Below are 17,812 nucleotides of genomic sequence, written 5' to 3'. Positions count from 1 at the left end.
TATATATATATATATATATATATATATAACGGGTCGACAGGTGTCGTGATGAAAGCAGGTTTTCTTCGTGGTCCTCCTTCAAGTCAGTGCTGTATTTATCATTTATACATTGTAAATTTTCGAAATATCGCGTGAAATTAAAGCAAATAACTGAAAATTAATGGATACAAATATTTTATAATCAATTTCAAACTAATGAAATGTTAAATTTTATTTTATTTTAAAGTATTTTATTTTATATAAATTTCTTAAAAGAAAATCGATTTATTGAAAGTATATTGAACTATAATTTTGAAAAAAAGTAAATGTAATAAGAATAGTCGATAAAAATTTTAGATAAATGTTAACAAAAAAAATTCTTTAATATAATATGGAAAATTCTTTAATATAAAATTAGATTGATGAATTCAATTCCAATATTTTCTTTTAGAAACTTTACTGAGATTATTTATACTGTAATATTTATACATATACAAAATAACATCAAATATTTTATCTTGTGTTATAATGTGTTATAATGTATAAATGTTATTCTATTTCAGAGGTTGAAACGATTTTTTTTAATATATGTAAATGATGTTGGCTAGAAGAACTTCGATTTTAGGATACGCTCCTGAACACTGTCCCTCAAGACTCGTTTCCGTGCTCCCTCGACGTAGCTCCAAGCAATACACGGGGTCCCATTCCGTGCAGAAGTGCAATGTACCCGATAATCCGAATGCCGGAGATATATACGCATATTTCACAAAGGGAGAAAACTCATGCCAGGATAATAGCTATAAAACAAAAGTGCAATGTTAAATTTGTATTAAACTGACTGTACATCCGGAATTACAATTGAGGTTATACATGATGAAACATATCATGGGTTGAATATTTGAGCATTTCCGGTAGAAAAATATAAATTAAATGATAGCTATAGATTGATTAGTTGAAAATATTACATTTATTTATCCTATATTATTATTGTAACAATTTTAATTATATTTTATGTAATATAATTATTTTTTATTTTTTATTTTTACAATTTATAGAATATTTGATTTATTGTAAAATATACATTTAGTAATTTATTATCCTATTATATTTATTAATTCTTATATTTCCAATTCTTGAAGTAAGATCAAAAATGAAAATAACGATAACAATTGTAAAAATGCGAAAATGATAAATATGATAACATCAAATAGTTATATAAATATCGATGATTTCAATTACAGATGAAATATATAGAAATTATAGAAATAATATGTTATCGTTAATATATAATATATATTATATACATACCACGTGTATATAACGAATAAATTGGATTTAGAAATTTTACAAGATCATTAAGTAAGATTTTTTTTATGTCAATGCTGTTGCTATGGTATGCAATTAACGAGCACAAAATTTTTAAAGCTATGTCAATTTTGCCAGGTGATTCCACTAGATTGCACAACGGGTACATTCGTTATTTATAACAATATAAAATATTTCTTTTCTTTTATGATGTTAAAAATCAATTTACAATAGTTAAAAATTATTTTGAATTTTACGTTGTAAATATTATTAATAAATATTATTTTTGGATGCTACGTTTAAGCTTAAGAGCTGTGAGAAACGAATCTGTTTGAATGCGTTGCCATTATATAAATTGCAAGCGATTAATTATGATACGCATATCCGCCCTTCCCACACCATGAATCCAGAGAGATTAAAGTAAGTAAATTCCCAGGCGATTTCTTCTATTTTCTCTTCTAAGGATTCTTTTGACCTCTAAATGAACTTGAACTTGAAAAAATATGGAGCGGTACATAAATATACGATCGTGTGCAGTTACATCCGGACTTACACATGCGAAACCTATTAAGATAAATTTGGTTCTGCTCACGATTTTATAATATATCAATATTTTATTTGCAAAAAATTTTTGATTATATTATTGATAATCTTTTTGTTAATACGAATAAAAATAAGAAAAAGGGAATTAATAAATATTAATAAATAAATCTTAAAAATTATAAATTATTCGTTGATAAATTTATTTAATTTTTTTTTCATTTTTTAAATAAAATTAAATTTACATAAATACGATTAAATTAAAATGTATATAAATGAAAAATATAATACAATTATGGAATTAATTATGATCTAATTACATTTCATTAACTATTATTTTCCATATTAGATATATATTAAAACCATTGCTATATTCATATATTTTCACATTATTTTCTTGCTTTTTAACATATAATGTAGAATACTTTTACCTTGATACTTTTACCCTGCTATTTTTTGCACATCGATCGTTATTTCTTTTTAATTTAATCACCAATAATTAATAACTTTTTAATTTAATTCAACTTTAAAATATATATAGTATTCAAAGCAATAGCAAATATAGTTAGCAGTACAAGTTTTAAGTAAATTTGTAATTATAAATTATTAGAATATTATTAGAAATCAAATAATAATTATAAATTTTATTCCTTTTTAGATCCCTTTTTTGATTACGTATTAAAATCACGAAAATGAAAAAGAAATAATAAATGATAAGAACACTATTCATTAAAAAATGAAAATTCGCTCAAATATTTCTTGCAAACACTATACACGTGCAAAATAACAATTCAATATTATATACAATATTATTCTTGCACGAAAGATATTAATAATTATTCTATGCTGCGCGATGATTATGCAGTTCTATCTTTCGTCACGGCGAATGAATCAGAGTATGTACATCATATATACGGAATATGTATAACCTATACCGTAAGTATATCGACCCCAGCATCTGCCGTGTTCAATATGTGGGGCGAGTTATCGACAAAGACTGTATTATAGATCGTATATTGAACTCTGTTTTTATTCTCGCAACGTATTTCATAAATTATCATTTTTACATAATTATTCATTACTCATCGATATAAATTATTTTACCAATTGATAAATGATTTTTTCGCGAATTAATCATATATCTGACCAATCAATTAGTCTATAAGATAAATATTAATAAAATTATGTAATACGAATTTTCTATGTAAAAAATTCGAAAATTGTTTGATTCTTTATTACATTCTGGATGATCTTTTAAAAACATAACAGACGAGGTGAACCACCGGCTCATCGTACTACAAGAGACCACGTGTTGAGTTTAATTTCTATTCTCGTAACGCGTTCTATATTTGGAATACGCAAGTACTTATTTGATTTCTATCATTGCTACAGACACGAACTTTCTATTGCTTCCATTTCTCACGTTAATTATTTGTATAATTGTAAAAATATGTAAAAACCATAAAAAATTAAAATTTTACAAGATAATTTATGTTTCACAACATAAAATTGAAACTTCTGAGTTTTTTACTTTTTTTGAATGTTCCATACAAGATAACATTTTTCAGAATATGAATATTAATTTTTTTTTTTTCTTTCCTTTGGACAATTTCAATTCATTTTAACATTTACATACTTAACTATTTAAATATCTATTAATATTTAAAAAGAATATATCTCAGTTATTTTTATATATTTAAATCTTTATATTAAACTGTTCTATTACGTACGATTATATATATATAATCATATAAGAAACAAGCATTTAAGGTTGCTCAATATTCGTTTAAATTTAAAACGATATATTTATTAGCATGTAAGATCAATATCTTATTTCCTTTGTTTTATTACGAGCATTAGCGTTAACAGGCAATTTGTATTCTCGTAAATGTCTTGAAATGTATACACATGCGTGTAATTACAAGATATATTAGTCATGTCCGCTTTGAGAAAAACCCTTCAATGAGAACCCTGTTGGATGGTCGCCAAAATTGTAATCGCTTTATTTCACCTCCTTTAATGCGAAATGCGGCTGTTGATTTCGACTTCTTAAAACTACTCGTTCTTAGAAAGCACACGTTTTCGTTCCACTTTCATACAATCGAATATTCGTGTTAAATACATTTGCAAAATTAAAAAAGATCATGAAAGATATTATTCGATATTCAGTGATTGTGTCAAATATTGAAATACGTGAAGCATCATGTATCCTTCCAGTTTTTCTTCTAATTTTAAATGATATGTAAGTTAAGTTAGGTTAAATATGTAATTTAATTGGAAGAGAATATGAGTTATCACCGGAAATGCAACTACAACTTTTCATAGATGAAGGGTTTTGAAGTTTCCAGATACGATCCTATTCTCTTTCTTCTTCGTCTGCGAGTCCCTCGTCCCACTTGAGAAGGATGCCTTGTACAATATCCAGCCATTCATCCGGTAGTTTTTGCCTGTCGACTTAACGAACATACATTCTGTTCCAGTTTCATTCAACCCGATTTTTTGCTGTGACGACAATCGTTCACCGATTACGAGACTATCTGGAATGAATGGGAAAGAGAACAAGGTGTGTGTCATTATTTATAAAATTGAAATCGATGATTAACACATGAAAATATTTGAAATATTTATCTTTTTTTATTCTTTAAATATCATTATATTATTTTAATAAATTTTGAAATAATTAAAAACTTATTTTATAAAATATATCATTAATATATTTTTTTTTCTCATTATATGTATTTAGATTTATTTTGTTTATACTTTCAATAAAAAATGAGAATAAATATTTAAATTAGATGGGACATGTTACTAATTAGTTTGATGAAATTGTAAAAAAAAAAATTAACAAATTAATTGAATTATATTTTGAAGAATATAAAGGAGTTAAATTTGAATTTTCTGTTCGAATGCATGAAAGGTAAGAAGGTCCTCGAAGTACCTGTTCGTCCTTCGACGAAGCTGAACAGTAAATCGATCCTGCTTACCTGACGAAGCGGAAATGGCTATTTATAACTACGAATGCCTCTTGAATTCTTATTTACAGTTTATGAGAAGGGTCCAATGAAGAATATATTACTTTACAATGACCAAAGCTTCGTGTTCTTCCAATTTGATGTATGCAATATAATATATTTAATCAATAATTCTTTTAAAAATTTATTTAATGTATTCTTTTAAAAATTCAAAGTATAAAATTTTATACAAGTTTTCTCGATAAATTTAAAATTGATATAAATATATATAATATATATATAAAATATAATTTAAAATTGAAATATAGAATAATAGTCGTGTAACGATATCATTCCGCATTCGTCGATATCCGCATTCCTATATCGTTGAAATATGCAAAAAAAAAAAAAAAAAAAATGCCTGAAAATTCGAAAGTAGTTTGCACTGCCAAAGAAGACGTGTTTAAGAGGAACGTGGAAGAGGCGACCTACATATTATCTACGCATGACTACACTGATAGAAAACTCTCACATGTATAGGGTGAGCTAATTGTAATCAATTGTATATGCTTCTGGATATTCCGATTAATTTCAATTTCCTGTACATGACACAAATATTGATGATGATTATGAGAACGATGTCATTAAAAAGATTTAATAATAAATCTCAACTATTATATCTTTAACTACTTCATTAGAATTAAAATGTAAAAATGTAATTCGAGATTGCCTTAAATATAAATATTTATAAATAAATGATTCACTCTTTATGAACGGTAAATTTTTCTTTATTTTTCCGATAAATCTGTAAAATAACAAATTATTCATTATTCATTTTCTGTCCCTCGATATAAAATGATTCAATGTTTAATTATTTTTTTTACGATATCATATCAAATACTTTAAATCGCAAATAATTTTCGATAATACACACGATTCAAGTTTTAACGCATGAAATTGTAGGTCATTAAAGCGCTTAACATTTCCGTGAATGGTATAAATGAAGAGCGGTGGAGACCGGTTGAGCTACATACATAGACGGCTAACAAGCTCCAAAGTTGCACAGATAAGGTAAGACCTTGCTTCTCTGAACAAGGACACCAGACGTTGTCTTACCATATAGACAACATACCATCCTAGCTATATGTAGTTACACGTACGCTGTTCCACTTTCATATGCAACGAGAACGGTGCACTTGGCCTAACGTGAATGTATATGTGTCACATATATAATATTACAAAGTTATACAGAGACGTGAAAACTATGACGAACTTAGGATAGTTTCTTTCCATTAGAAGTTTTCTTCGATATTTAAATTTTTCGTAGAATCACTCAGACCGAGTACAATTGTAAGAACAGAAAGCGGAATATTGGTTTTTGTTTTAATTTCAACCTAACAAATGATGATTGAAAGTTTTGAAAAATCGATGATCGATGATGGAACGAATTTCAAAGAATTGATAGAAAGTAGATTGATAAAATAAGTGCATAAAAATTTGAATGAAAGATTTGATGATTGATGATGTTGTGCGAGTAAAAACGGAGTTTCGAAGTTTTTAAAATGGCTGTTTCTCAAGCGAATATATTTCTCAAGCGTACATATTTCTCAAAAGCAAATTGAAAGTAGTAGTCGACCAATATTTCACCGCAGAACTTGACACCGATGGCAACAAAGAAAGGCTAAAATAAATTTAGCATGGCTCGAAGTAAATGAATTTTAAAAAAAATAATATTGTTGCAATAATATTTATATATCATACATATATCAGATATTTTAAAATATTTTTAACATGCTATGCGCTTAATATTTATAAATAAAATTAATTAAATTAATTTTATTTCAAATAAAATTGAAAAAAAAAATAATTATCTTTTTCTGATTTTAATAAAGTCGTATCTGAAAAGATTAATAAATATAGATATTTCTTATCATTATTGGATTATTACTGATTACTGATGAATTGTTAAATATTCGAAGTTAAGTATTGATAAATAGTAGTTAGTAAATAATCGTTCATATAAAACTAATACTAATATCAATAATATAATGATACTAAGATATAAAATAATTGTTACATTTTAGATATAAGATATAAGAAATTGTTACGTTTCATGCGATAATTATCAGAAGGAAAATTTTCCTTTGTATCGTGTTCATTATAGAATAATATAATCTTATTTGTTTAATCCATGTATAATGATCACTCATAAGTATTCTTATCGATATATAGATGTATACCTATTTAAGATCACTAGTGCAAGAAATATAACTTTCCTGAATGATTAATGAACATATTACGCTTTCGTGTTTCATGCTCATTATTTCGTAATAACACAATTTATTAGTTTTCCTTTACTCATCGTTCATCGACAGACGTTAAAATTTCCTAGAACGATTTCTATCATCGTTTGGATAAATCAATCGCGAATTTCTTATTCTTTAAACTTCCTTAAATTTTCTTCTTTTATCGATTCATCTGTTAAACTTAAACAAAAAAAAGAAAGATAAATAAGAAAAATAAATAAATTTGTTAAAATATATTTTTCAAATAATATTTTTCGAAATAATTATCAAATTTTATGAAATACGCGACTCGTGTCAAAAATTACACAAATGCGGATCGTTGAGCGGCGATCTGAATAAACGGAAGGACAAAATCATCTTTTTGGTAGTCCTAACGATCCACGGCCATGTTCCAAATCCTTGGATTTACTTCCTTCGTGGAAGAAAATGGAGTCAAGAACGTAAGTAGCAGCCGGCAATATGTGAGTACATTCGTTTTACCGGTTGTCTACCTGTTCTAGGTCAGTCGTGTGTGCAAGGTCAAATCCCAAGAATCTCAACGTCATTCCGTCAGAGCTGAAGACCGCGGATCTTGCGTGCTAGAATGGAATAGTCATTTTTACCTTCGATTCGTCAACTCATTACAAGAAAAATATTTCCTACCGGCATTGACGAATCCAATTCCATGGCTATTATACGCGCAAAAAATTATAAAAATATTTAAATTTTTATTTTTTTGTTAAATCTGAATTCAATATTCTTCTTTTTGTTATTATTATTATTTTTTAATTCAAAATATTAATTTTGATACATATGTTTTTCTTTTAATTTAGAAATTAATTAGGAATAAAGGAATTCCATGCGTAAAATATAATAGATTGTAAGATATAAATATATATTGTGAAAAACAATGAAGTAAAAATCTAAGCATCTTTATTCTATACTACTTAAAGATTATCTTATCGATATTGTTAAAGTTATCAAAGAAAAATTATTATATTATTATTTTTATTATTAATTTTATTATCAATTTTTATAAAAATATGATATTTATCTTTTAAGTATTTAAAGAAAATATATATAAATATATATTTATTAATTATTATTTCGATTTCCATTCGTAAATACTTTTCTTCTAAATTTCTAAACTATAAAAAAAATACTTGATTTTCGAACTTATTTCGAAAAAAAAAAACATATATTAAAAAAGAAATGATTATATCTATCTTTGAATAATAGATAGATGCATGTAATCGTATGAATTTTACACGTGTCATTCTAAATGCTTGGAATAATACAATTACTATATGAGTAAGCGATGAATAAATAACAACGTACTCTGACTAACGGTTGAAATCCTTCTCAAAAGTAAGCCACTATCTTGAATCATCGAATGAATTTTTGATCGAAGTTTTGAATCGTTCGTTCATAAACGAATAACAATTTCTCCAATCTTTGCATACATATTATCATTTTCTTTATCATCAGCTGCTCAGTCCAACGTCACTGTTTCTCGATTTAACGAGCCATAAGTCAACACTAAATATAGTGATCACGTATTATCGCGCGTCTCTGACCGGATTCCTGGCATGCTTGGCAATTGCCAATGAGAACTGTTACTATGACTAGAAATTAGTTGCAGCCAAATTAATTACTTCTCACTCTGAGATTGATTACGAATTAAATGTTTATAAAAATTTAATAAAATCTAATAAAAAGATTAGATATAAAATTTAAATATTTTACTTTAAGAGAAATTGAAAAAACCGCGAAACGAGATGAAATTTTTCACTGAGAAATTATTTTCCATTTAAAGACAATTCAAGTATTACGCATGAACAGCCACTAAGTTGTACCTTGAAGAGAAGAGAAGTATATAAGAGATCTCTTTTGTTCTTACCAAGGGAAAATAAAGAAGTATCCATGAAATATGTGTAACAAAAAAAATTAAAATAATTATATTTTAATCTTTCACAGTATTTTTGTAATATTATCTCTAAAAATAATCAAGATTTAGATAAAAATTATATAAAATTTTTTTTTTAAATTGTATATATATATATATATAAAAGTACAAAATATTAAATTATCTTATTAAGAATTTTATAATTATATATAATTTTTTTATTATATTATTATAAGTCTTTTTATTGCAATATAATTTAGTTTTCAAAATATCATTATTTTACGAATCATTCATAAGATATCGCAATTACTTATATTATAATTCAAAATTATATTCAGTAAACTGATATATAAAAAAAAATAAAAAAAACATAAACTTATCTTATTAAATTTTATCAATAATGATGAATAAACTAAATTTAATCGCTGTATTTCTAAGAAAAAATTCGTAACTGTAAAAATATGTTCTTCGATGAGTATACTTATTTACAAAGAATTTCTACTTCAAGTTCTTTCAATACATTTTCCCAAACTCTGACTTTTTTGTTAACTTGATGAATTTTCAATTCGCGAAAGATATGCCGTACAAGGTCTTTGACCTCGTTACGGTGATTCTCGATGATAGTTTCACTGTCTGGACCGAATGCATGTCCGATGAGAAAGAACCTTAAGCACTCTTCTGGGTGGGTGCGTTGAACTTACCGTCGCATTCCGTATTGATTTCGGTGGCACTGCGCGACTGGAGCCAGACGTTACCTACAGCACGTGTCCGCGTAGGACAGACACGCCCAATCTGAACTTTCCAGGACGAGATCATGGATCTAATACGGAATAAAAGATTCGAAAGAAAAAATACGCCCAATCTTTCTATGGAAACTGCAACACTTTCACTGAAAACGGCCGATGACTAAAGTATGGACATAATCGGTTAATCGTTATGCCGATGGCACGGCCAGAGCCTTACGCAAGGCCTCGAAGACCTTGAACGGGACCTTATTTGGTAAGCAAGGTCGAGGCTTTGCGGACCATTGGGTTTTCAGGCCGCCCACAATGCAACTTGCACCTTATTTGGATTTAATTCTTCCTATCAAAAGCAATTACCGCAATAACGAAGAAAGTAAATAGAAATTCATTGTATGATACTAATTGAATTAACAAAAATTAATATTAATATTTGGAAATAATATTATAAAATGTTTCATATATTTTGTAAATTATAAATATTTTTATTGCCACAAATTATATTTAGCACATAAACTTTTATTTTAAGCATTTTTTTATATTATAAAATATATAATATTTTTAATTATAATTTTATTAATATTATATATACATATATTTATCTTTTTGGTATATTTTGTTTAAATATGTTTTTAAGGATATCGATTATTTTATAAATCTCTCGTTACATTTGATCACATTTGTTCGTCAGTTAAATGTAACACGTAAATAAATAGATATTTATGTTATGATTTATATTTTCGTTCTTATGTTTTATTTAATACTCGAAAAATTAAAAGCATAAATATTTTACATCAAATTTTGTATAAAAATTTTGTATGAAGATGCTGCATGCAAGTGACAGTGGGCCGGGCGCTGACATCATTTTGAGGTTAGGTTAGATTTACCTTAGATGAAGTAGCTTACTCGTTCATCTGGTATGTAAGTGATGTATGAATGTACAGAATTTCAGACATATACCAAATATATAATGATAACATTTAAAAATTATGTTAATAATAATAAATTATTATAAAAATAATATAATAATCATTGAATTTCAAGAAGAAAAATGAAATTTCAAGAAGAAAAAAAACATTTGACATGTCCTCGTAAAAAAACAATATGATTTCTTATTAGGCACAAATGATTCAATGATTATATCATCGAAGCACTATTTCGACAAAGAAGCGTGACAGGTGTATTTATAAAACTGTCCTATTTCTTTTTGAACATATCTTTCGCAATGTGCAAATTCATTCTTTAAATAATTATTATTATATGATAATATACATTTTACATGTATTTTTTAGAAATTATTGAATTTAAACTAATTTTCTTAAAATCTTAAAAATTCTATAAATTTAAACTTTGGATATTAAAAATGTATTAAAAAATTATTATAAACAAATAAGATAAATAAACATTTTGTATAAAATTTTAAACCATTTTAAAAAATGCACAATGTATAATGATAAAATATATGAAAATATTATCAATATTTTCTATAATTTAATTTCAATTATTTGATAATAGTATATTTTAATCATGACATGTGATATTATAATTATTAATTTATAACAAATTAATTGCAAAATATTTTGAAAAAATAGCATATTTTGACATTTTCATTACCACGTGGTTTCCGTTCATAAAACACGTTTTACTATTGTAGACTGTACGAATACGCTTATCGATTTTGAAGCAGACACTGCACTCACACATACCATGACATCTTTAGTTTGATGGATACGTATTATATAGAAAATAGAAGCGTAGGGCTTACGTGACATCGTAGTAGTCCAGTGCACCCTTATCTGCGCCCTTGAGTCTATTTTTAGCTTCTGTTTCAAGAAAAAGGCGGTCGAGATGATATATACAACATGCAATAAATAAGTGGACGAATATAATGACTTCATTTGGTTATTTAATCTAAATTTATTTTCTGATTTTTTAAAAAAAAATTGAATTTGAGCAATAATTTGAGCAATTTAAACAGTAGTTGCTCTATTCTAAAATAAAATCTAGATAACAAATGCATAAATAGTTAAATCTGACTTACTGACTTCTTAAATGTATTTTTTGTATATCACTTTTGGTACAATTTTTAAAATTGGAAAATAGTATTAAGTTAAGTAGATTATTGATATGAATTACTAATAATTGTTAATAATTTGATTTTATAAAATTATTCAATAATCTTTTATGAAAGCAAGTTAATATAAATTTCTAGTCAATTATATTATCAAAATAAAATATATAACTAAATTTCATTACAAAGAATAAAATATCAATCTTTCTTCTTTTCTCTTAATTTCTTTCTCTTTCTTTGAATATATCATACTACTTGATTAAGGAAAAAAAGGAAGGAATTTCTTCCTAAATTAAAAGAATAGATATTTCAATTCATGAAATCATTTTTGCAAAATATTTAATATATAAAAGAAGAATATACAAGAAGAATAAATTGCATTTATTATATAGCAATTCCATTATTAATATATCTATTAATATAAAAAATATTTTTTATTAATTAAATCAACGATGCGACATTATCTTCTTTTATCAAAAAATAGATAAAGATATTTGATATTTTATATTTTAATAAACTTTATTTTAAATATGATTTCCATTAATGATTGCAAATGTAAGAAAGTATTAAATCTCAATGATAAATGTTTCGATTTGCATTAAGTAAAAGAAAATGTTGACCATTCCAAAGTATACATATAACAAAACTTTTTCTGACTCATACCTACTGCCGGTACACACATATACAAAGAACGTGATAATCTTCGCATACATTGATATGTTCACTACTACAAACAGCTCTGACGGTTAGTCAGGAAAGCCCTTACGCTAGTATACGCTTCCAGAAGGCATTATGCTCCCCGTATCGTACAGTTTGAAGCGGCATTTGGAGAATCTAGCCGGCAGCCGGCCAACGGACCAATCAGCGAGCCGCTTTCGTTTTATGCCCATATATGGCAAGAGCTGTGAATTCAAGTAGTGGGGGAAGTTGGACGAATCCATTCCGGAAATAGGGGTGTAGCCATATAACAATATTAAATAATACAATTTTAAAATAAAAATATGATCATTAAATTTTTAATTTTTCAAATTTTCATTATTCAATGAATTATATTTATGCAAATTTGAAAAATAAAACGAAAAAATAGAGGTAAATATCAAATAATTTAGAGCATTTACAGCGTGTATACCGACCACACCTTTGGGCGAGTCTACATGACACGGTACCGGCCACGATCGTGCTCACAGTGTTCGCAACTCGCGGCTCTCGAGTCTCGCTTCGTCGTGCCGATAGTATTCTTGCGGTGTCTCTTTGCCGATCAGCGATCGAGTACTTTGTTGGTTACCTTCTATTCTAAAAGGTAAGTAATATACTATTTAATATATTAAAGTTCAAGTTTAGCATTAATTTAACGCATTTCACGATGATCTATCATAATTTTAACGGCAAAAAGATCGAGGACACACGCCGGTTGATGAGCAGCCATGATGGCAGGGCGTTGCTCTCTCCATTTTTGACTTTCGATAGCCTCTATTTGTTTGAAGAATTCATTTCTGTTATTATTATTTTGAAAATGGGAAATATACTGTGACGATCCGACAGGTTGTCGTTGTCAAGTGGTTCCTGACGTATACGCACTGCAAGGCAGGTGGTCGCGACGTGGTCGTTTATTAATAGCAGTACTCTGTACGGTGTTATAGAACCTGCGATTATGCTTGCTCGTAACATGAAATATAGCATAAATCTGTCATCGATTGAGAAATTAAAATGCTAAATATAAAAATTATTATAACATTTTTATCTCATATAATATTCGTAATATTAGATTTAAATATTTATATTTATGAATGTTTGAAAATAATTATAAATTTATTTATTTTAAAAAGCAAGTATAAAATAGTTAAGAAACTTAGCGTCTAAATATTTTGCATTCTAGAACTGAAAATAATTTAAACTACTTACTTCATACATTTTGTAAAATATAATTTATTAATCAAATCAATAAAATATATGAATTAGTTAAATAATAAAATTCTTTAACAAATTTTTTTATAATACTTTATTAAAATTATTGATATTAAAAAATATATAAGTTTTTATATATCGATAAATTTTTTAAAAATTTCGTTTACATAATTATTTCATATATCTGTTAAAAATCAATAGAAATATTGAAATCATACAAAATAATGATTTATTAATTGGATGTAAAAAATCGACTGACATTGAATGTGATCAAACTGAACTTACATAGTAAGGAGAGGGAGGAAAATATTGGCAAGATCGGAGATGTGCGGTTCGGTCAATTTGGCGGATGCATTCACGAAGGGTGGTGAGACACACTTAAAATGGTTAGAGAAGGGCAGAGGAGGGGCAGAGGGGATAAACCCCTCCGTGGCAGAGCACTTCCATATATGGTAAAGAAAGCCAGGATTGGCTGAGGGTGTCCTGCCCTTATTGGCCGATTGCTTGGTAGTGGGGGGTCGACGACTGTGTTCATATAATACACTGCAAGCCGGCTGTCAGCTACACTCTGTGTTTGGTGCTAGATCGGTCGGCAGTGTCACATCCAAAGACCCAAGCTCCCTAACTTGTACATAACTTTTTTTTTATATAAAACGAAAAACGTAAGTTATCGTTTTAAGTTCAGTGATAGATAATATTTTTTATAAACCAATTGAAAATTTAAATCGTAGTGTAACCAATTAAAGATAGTGCGTGGGCAAATTGAACAGCAAATCATATATACATCCGAATGTGAATTTTTAAATTGAGGAAAGTGGGTGGTGTTAGGTTTGAAATATGTAATTTGTGTTATATTTAGTGTGTTTTTGTGTTATATTTTTTCGATTGTAATATCATAGTGTCCGTTTGTTGTAAAATTAATTACAAATACCGGTATCGGTGATGATTTATATGTGAATAAGAATGAAATCTTTTTGCGAGAAGATAATTTCTATAATATAAAGTATGCTCTAAATGTTATTTTGCAAGAATTAATCTATTGAAGTAAGAATGTATAATTTTAAATATAAGTTCATTTATTAAAGCTTAAAACTTATATTCAATTCTATGTTTATAGCATTATAAGAATTTATTCTTATATAAAACTACGGTCGGATATTGACCGGGGAAGGGCGGGGCAGGGTGCGGTTCTAGTTAACGGCGATTTATAGAAGATACAAATAGTTCTTGCAACTTATTTTTTCAATGACATTTCTTTTAACATAGACTATAATATATATTGTAAAATTTATTTGTTTTTATAATTGTTAAATATATTATTTAAAATATTTAATTTTTGCTATCACAAGAATTTAAATTTTCGTATTTTTAAACGCCATCTTGAAAATATTTGAAATGTTATTTTACAACACATGGTATTTTATAATTTATTATTTCAATTATATAGAAATATAATTTCACAATATATTTCTATATGTAAAATAATTTTCATTAAATATTATAAGATCATACTTTTTTTAAAATATCAAAAATATTAAAAAAAAAGCAAAAATTCATATTTATCGATAAAATGAAGAGAAAGAAATATATATATTATGTAAAATTATAAGATTAATAAATTATTTAATTTTAAATCCAATAATTATTAATCGATAATCATTGCTTATCACTTAATATCTTTATTATTTTTACAGATAAACCAATAAGTTAAACATGTCTGACGAAGAAGTTGCTGCACTCGTAGTTGACAATGGCTCCGGTATGTGCAAAGCCGGTTTCGCCGGAGACGACGCACCACGCGCCGTTTTCCCATCTATCGTCGGAAGACCACGCCACCAGGGTGTCATGGTTGGCATGGGACAAAAGGATTCCTATGTTGGTGACGAGGCCCAATCAAAGAGAGGTATTCTTACCTTGAAATACCCAATTGAGCATGGTATTGTTACCAACTGGGATGATATGGAGAAAATTTGGCATCACACTTTCTACAATGAACTTCGAGTGGCTCCCGAGGAACATCCGGTACTTCTCACTGAGGCACCTCTGAACCCGAAAGCTAATCGTGAAAAGATGACACAGATTATGTTTGAAACGTTTAACACTCCTGCTATGTATGTCGCCATTCAAGCTGTACTTTCACTATACGCTTCTGGACGTACTACCGGTATTGTATTGGATTCGGGTGACGGTGTTTCGCACACTGTACCAATTTATGAAGGATATGCTTTGCCTCATGCTATTCTTCGTTTGGACTTGGCTGGCCGTGATTTGACTGACTACCTCATGAAGATCCTTACAGAAAGAGGATATTCTTTCACTACTACGGCCGAACGTGAAATTGTTCGTGACATTAAAGAAAAACTCTGTTACGTTGCACTTGACTTTGAACAGGAAATGGCAACTGCTGCATCATCCTCAAGCTTGGAAAAGAGCTATGAACTTCCAGATGGTCAAGTAATTACTATTGGTAACGAAAGATTCCGTTGTCCTGAGGCTCTTTTCCAACCATCCTTCCTAGGAATGGAAGCTTGCGGTATTCATGAGACAACATATAATTCAATCATGAAGTGCGATGTCGATATCCGTAAAGATTTATATGCCAACACTGTCCTTTCTGGAGGTACCACCATGTATCCTGGAATCGCAGATAGAATGCAAAAAGAAATCACTGCCCTAGCACCATCCACCATGAAAATTAAGATCATCGCGCCACCCGAGAGGAAATATTCCGTATGGATTGGTGGATCAATTCTTGCTTCTTTATCCACCTTCCAACAGATGTGGATCTCTAAACAAGAATACGACGAGTCTGGACCATCCATTGTCCACAGGAAGTGCTTCTAAGCACATATTTGATATTCTCCTTGCATACTCATTCCCCGAATCCCGAAAGCGGCCTCTGTCTCGTTTCACAGGCGGACGTAACATCAACTTCCGCAATAGTAATTGTCCTTTGGTTCCTCCGGGGCGAAGATAACTTTTTTCGATTCGGATGCACGTGGGACATAATTAGCGCAGAGGCAATCCATTCATTTTCATTTAATTAAACACTATTGTATCTTAAACGTACTCCCCGAATTCCTAAGTATCCTTCTATCCTATCGAATCCTTTATATTATACAGGGTGCTAAGATATTTTTGGAAGAATATCTTTGGAAGATTAATTCTAAATATCAAATCAAATACAAAAGTTAGTATAAAAAAAATGTTTATTGAGGCTTATTTATTAATTTATATACAATTTCAGTTTATATTAGATGAACTGAGACGATTCTTTCTCCGTCGTTCACATTGTCGACTTATTCTGTTTCCGTCTCGCTTTATCTGGCACAAATTTAAATTACTTATGATTTAATAAATAAGTCTCAACCGACACTTTTTGTATATCAACTTTTGTATTTATTTTGGCTTTTTGAATTGACCTTACGAAGTTATCCCATGAATATATTAACACCCTGTATCTTCAAATAACATTGCCTATGGTAGCATCTTAGCTAACCACCCTCACGAAAAACATCTTTCTTATTATCATCGCAATATTTCACTTTACAATCGAAATAATAATTTTGTTCTTTTCTTTATCGAACATGCTATATATACATATATATATATATATAAATATTTGCCAATTTTTAATATTCGCGAGTTTGAGCAGAAGAAAACTATTATATAAATTATTTTGGAATATTGTTCGATGCAGAATGGAATCGTTGTGCGCATCTTTAATGCACGGAAGATCTTTTAGTTTGGTATCCTCCAATTAAATGCATTCCGCTATTTTACTCCGCCAATATTTAAGGACACTTATGTTAATCCTTCGAGAATTCATCATTCCCAGCGGAGATAGGCCTTTCTTAATCATATCTTTTTTTTTTTACTGTTACCAATCGTTGAGGGAAAAGATGGCTCTTTCCTTTCTTTTTTTTTAAATAATGGGGGAGACCGCTGACCCAGAAAAATATCCCACAAACGCTCGCTCAAACGAATAAAAAAGACACGGTTTCGACCCCGCAAGCGTAGCCAAAGTATTATAATTTATTCCCATTGTATTGTGCAAGACCATTCACGTACACATCTTAAAGACTACTTTAGACTTATGGGATTATAAAATAAAACTCTTAAAAACATTA

At 28.3% G+C, this 17,812-nt stretch overlaps 1 protein-coding gene and 1 long non-coding RNA gene across 3 annotated transcripts; one reads left to right on the top strand and one right to left on the bottom strand.

Moving 5' to 3' along the window:
- Positions 1–12,270: 12,270 nt before the first annotated feature.
- LOC102680647 lies at positions 12,271–13,048 on the bottom strand. The gene is made up of 2 exons (XR_004149685.1): positions 12,916–13,048; positions 12,271–12,679 (listed from the first exon to the last, which is right to left on the bottom strand). It is a non-coding gene; the product is annotated as an uncharacterized LOC102680647 (long non-coding RNA).
- On the top strand, positions 12,934–17,812 carry LOC102680790 (actin-5C). Of its 2 annotated transcripts, none has more exons than XM_006611156.2 (2): positions 12,934–13,077; positions 15,377–17,812. In XM_006611156.2, the coding sequence occupies exon 2, from the start codon at positions 15,396–15,398 to the stop codon at positions 16,524–16,526; it is 1,131 nt and encodes a 376-aa protein (XP_006611219.1). In that variant the 5' UTR covers positions 12,934–13,077; positions 15,377–15,395; the 3' UTR covers positions 16,527–17,812. The 2 variants fall into 2 exon arrangements, with proteins under 2 accessions (XP_006611219.1, XP_006611220.1); XM_006611157.2 differs by lacking the exon at positions 12,934–13,077 and adding an exon at positions 14,169–14,344.

The sequence above is a fragment of the Apis dorsata genome, unplaced genomic scaffold (assembly GCF_000469605.1).
Source record: "Apis dorsata unplaced genomic scaffold, Apis dorsata 1.3 scaffold_83, whole genome shotgun sequence".
Lineage (NCBI taxonomy): Eukaryota > Metazoa > Arthropoda > Insecta > Hymenoptera > Apidae > Apis > Apis dorsata.
This window is presented reverse-complemented; position numbering and strand designations above follow the sequence as displayed.

Coding starts and splice junctions, on each gene's coding strand:
- LOC102680790 (XM_006611156.2), top strand. CDS start 15,396: ATGTCTGACGAAGAAGTTGCTGCACTCGTAGTTGACAATGGCTCCGGT.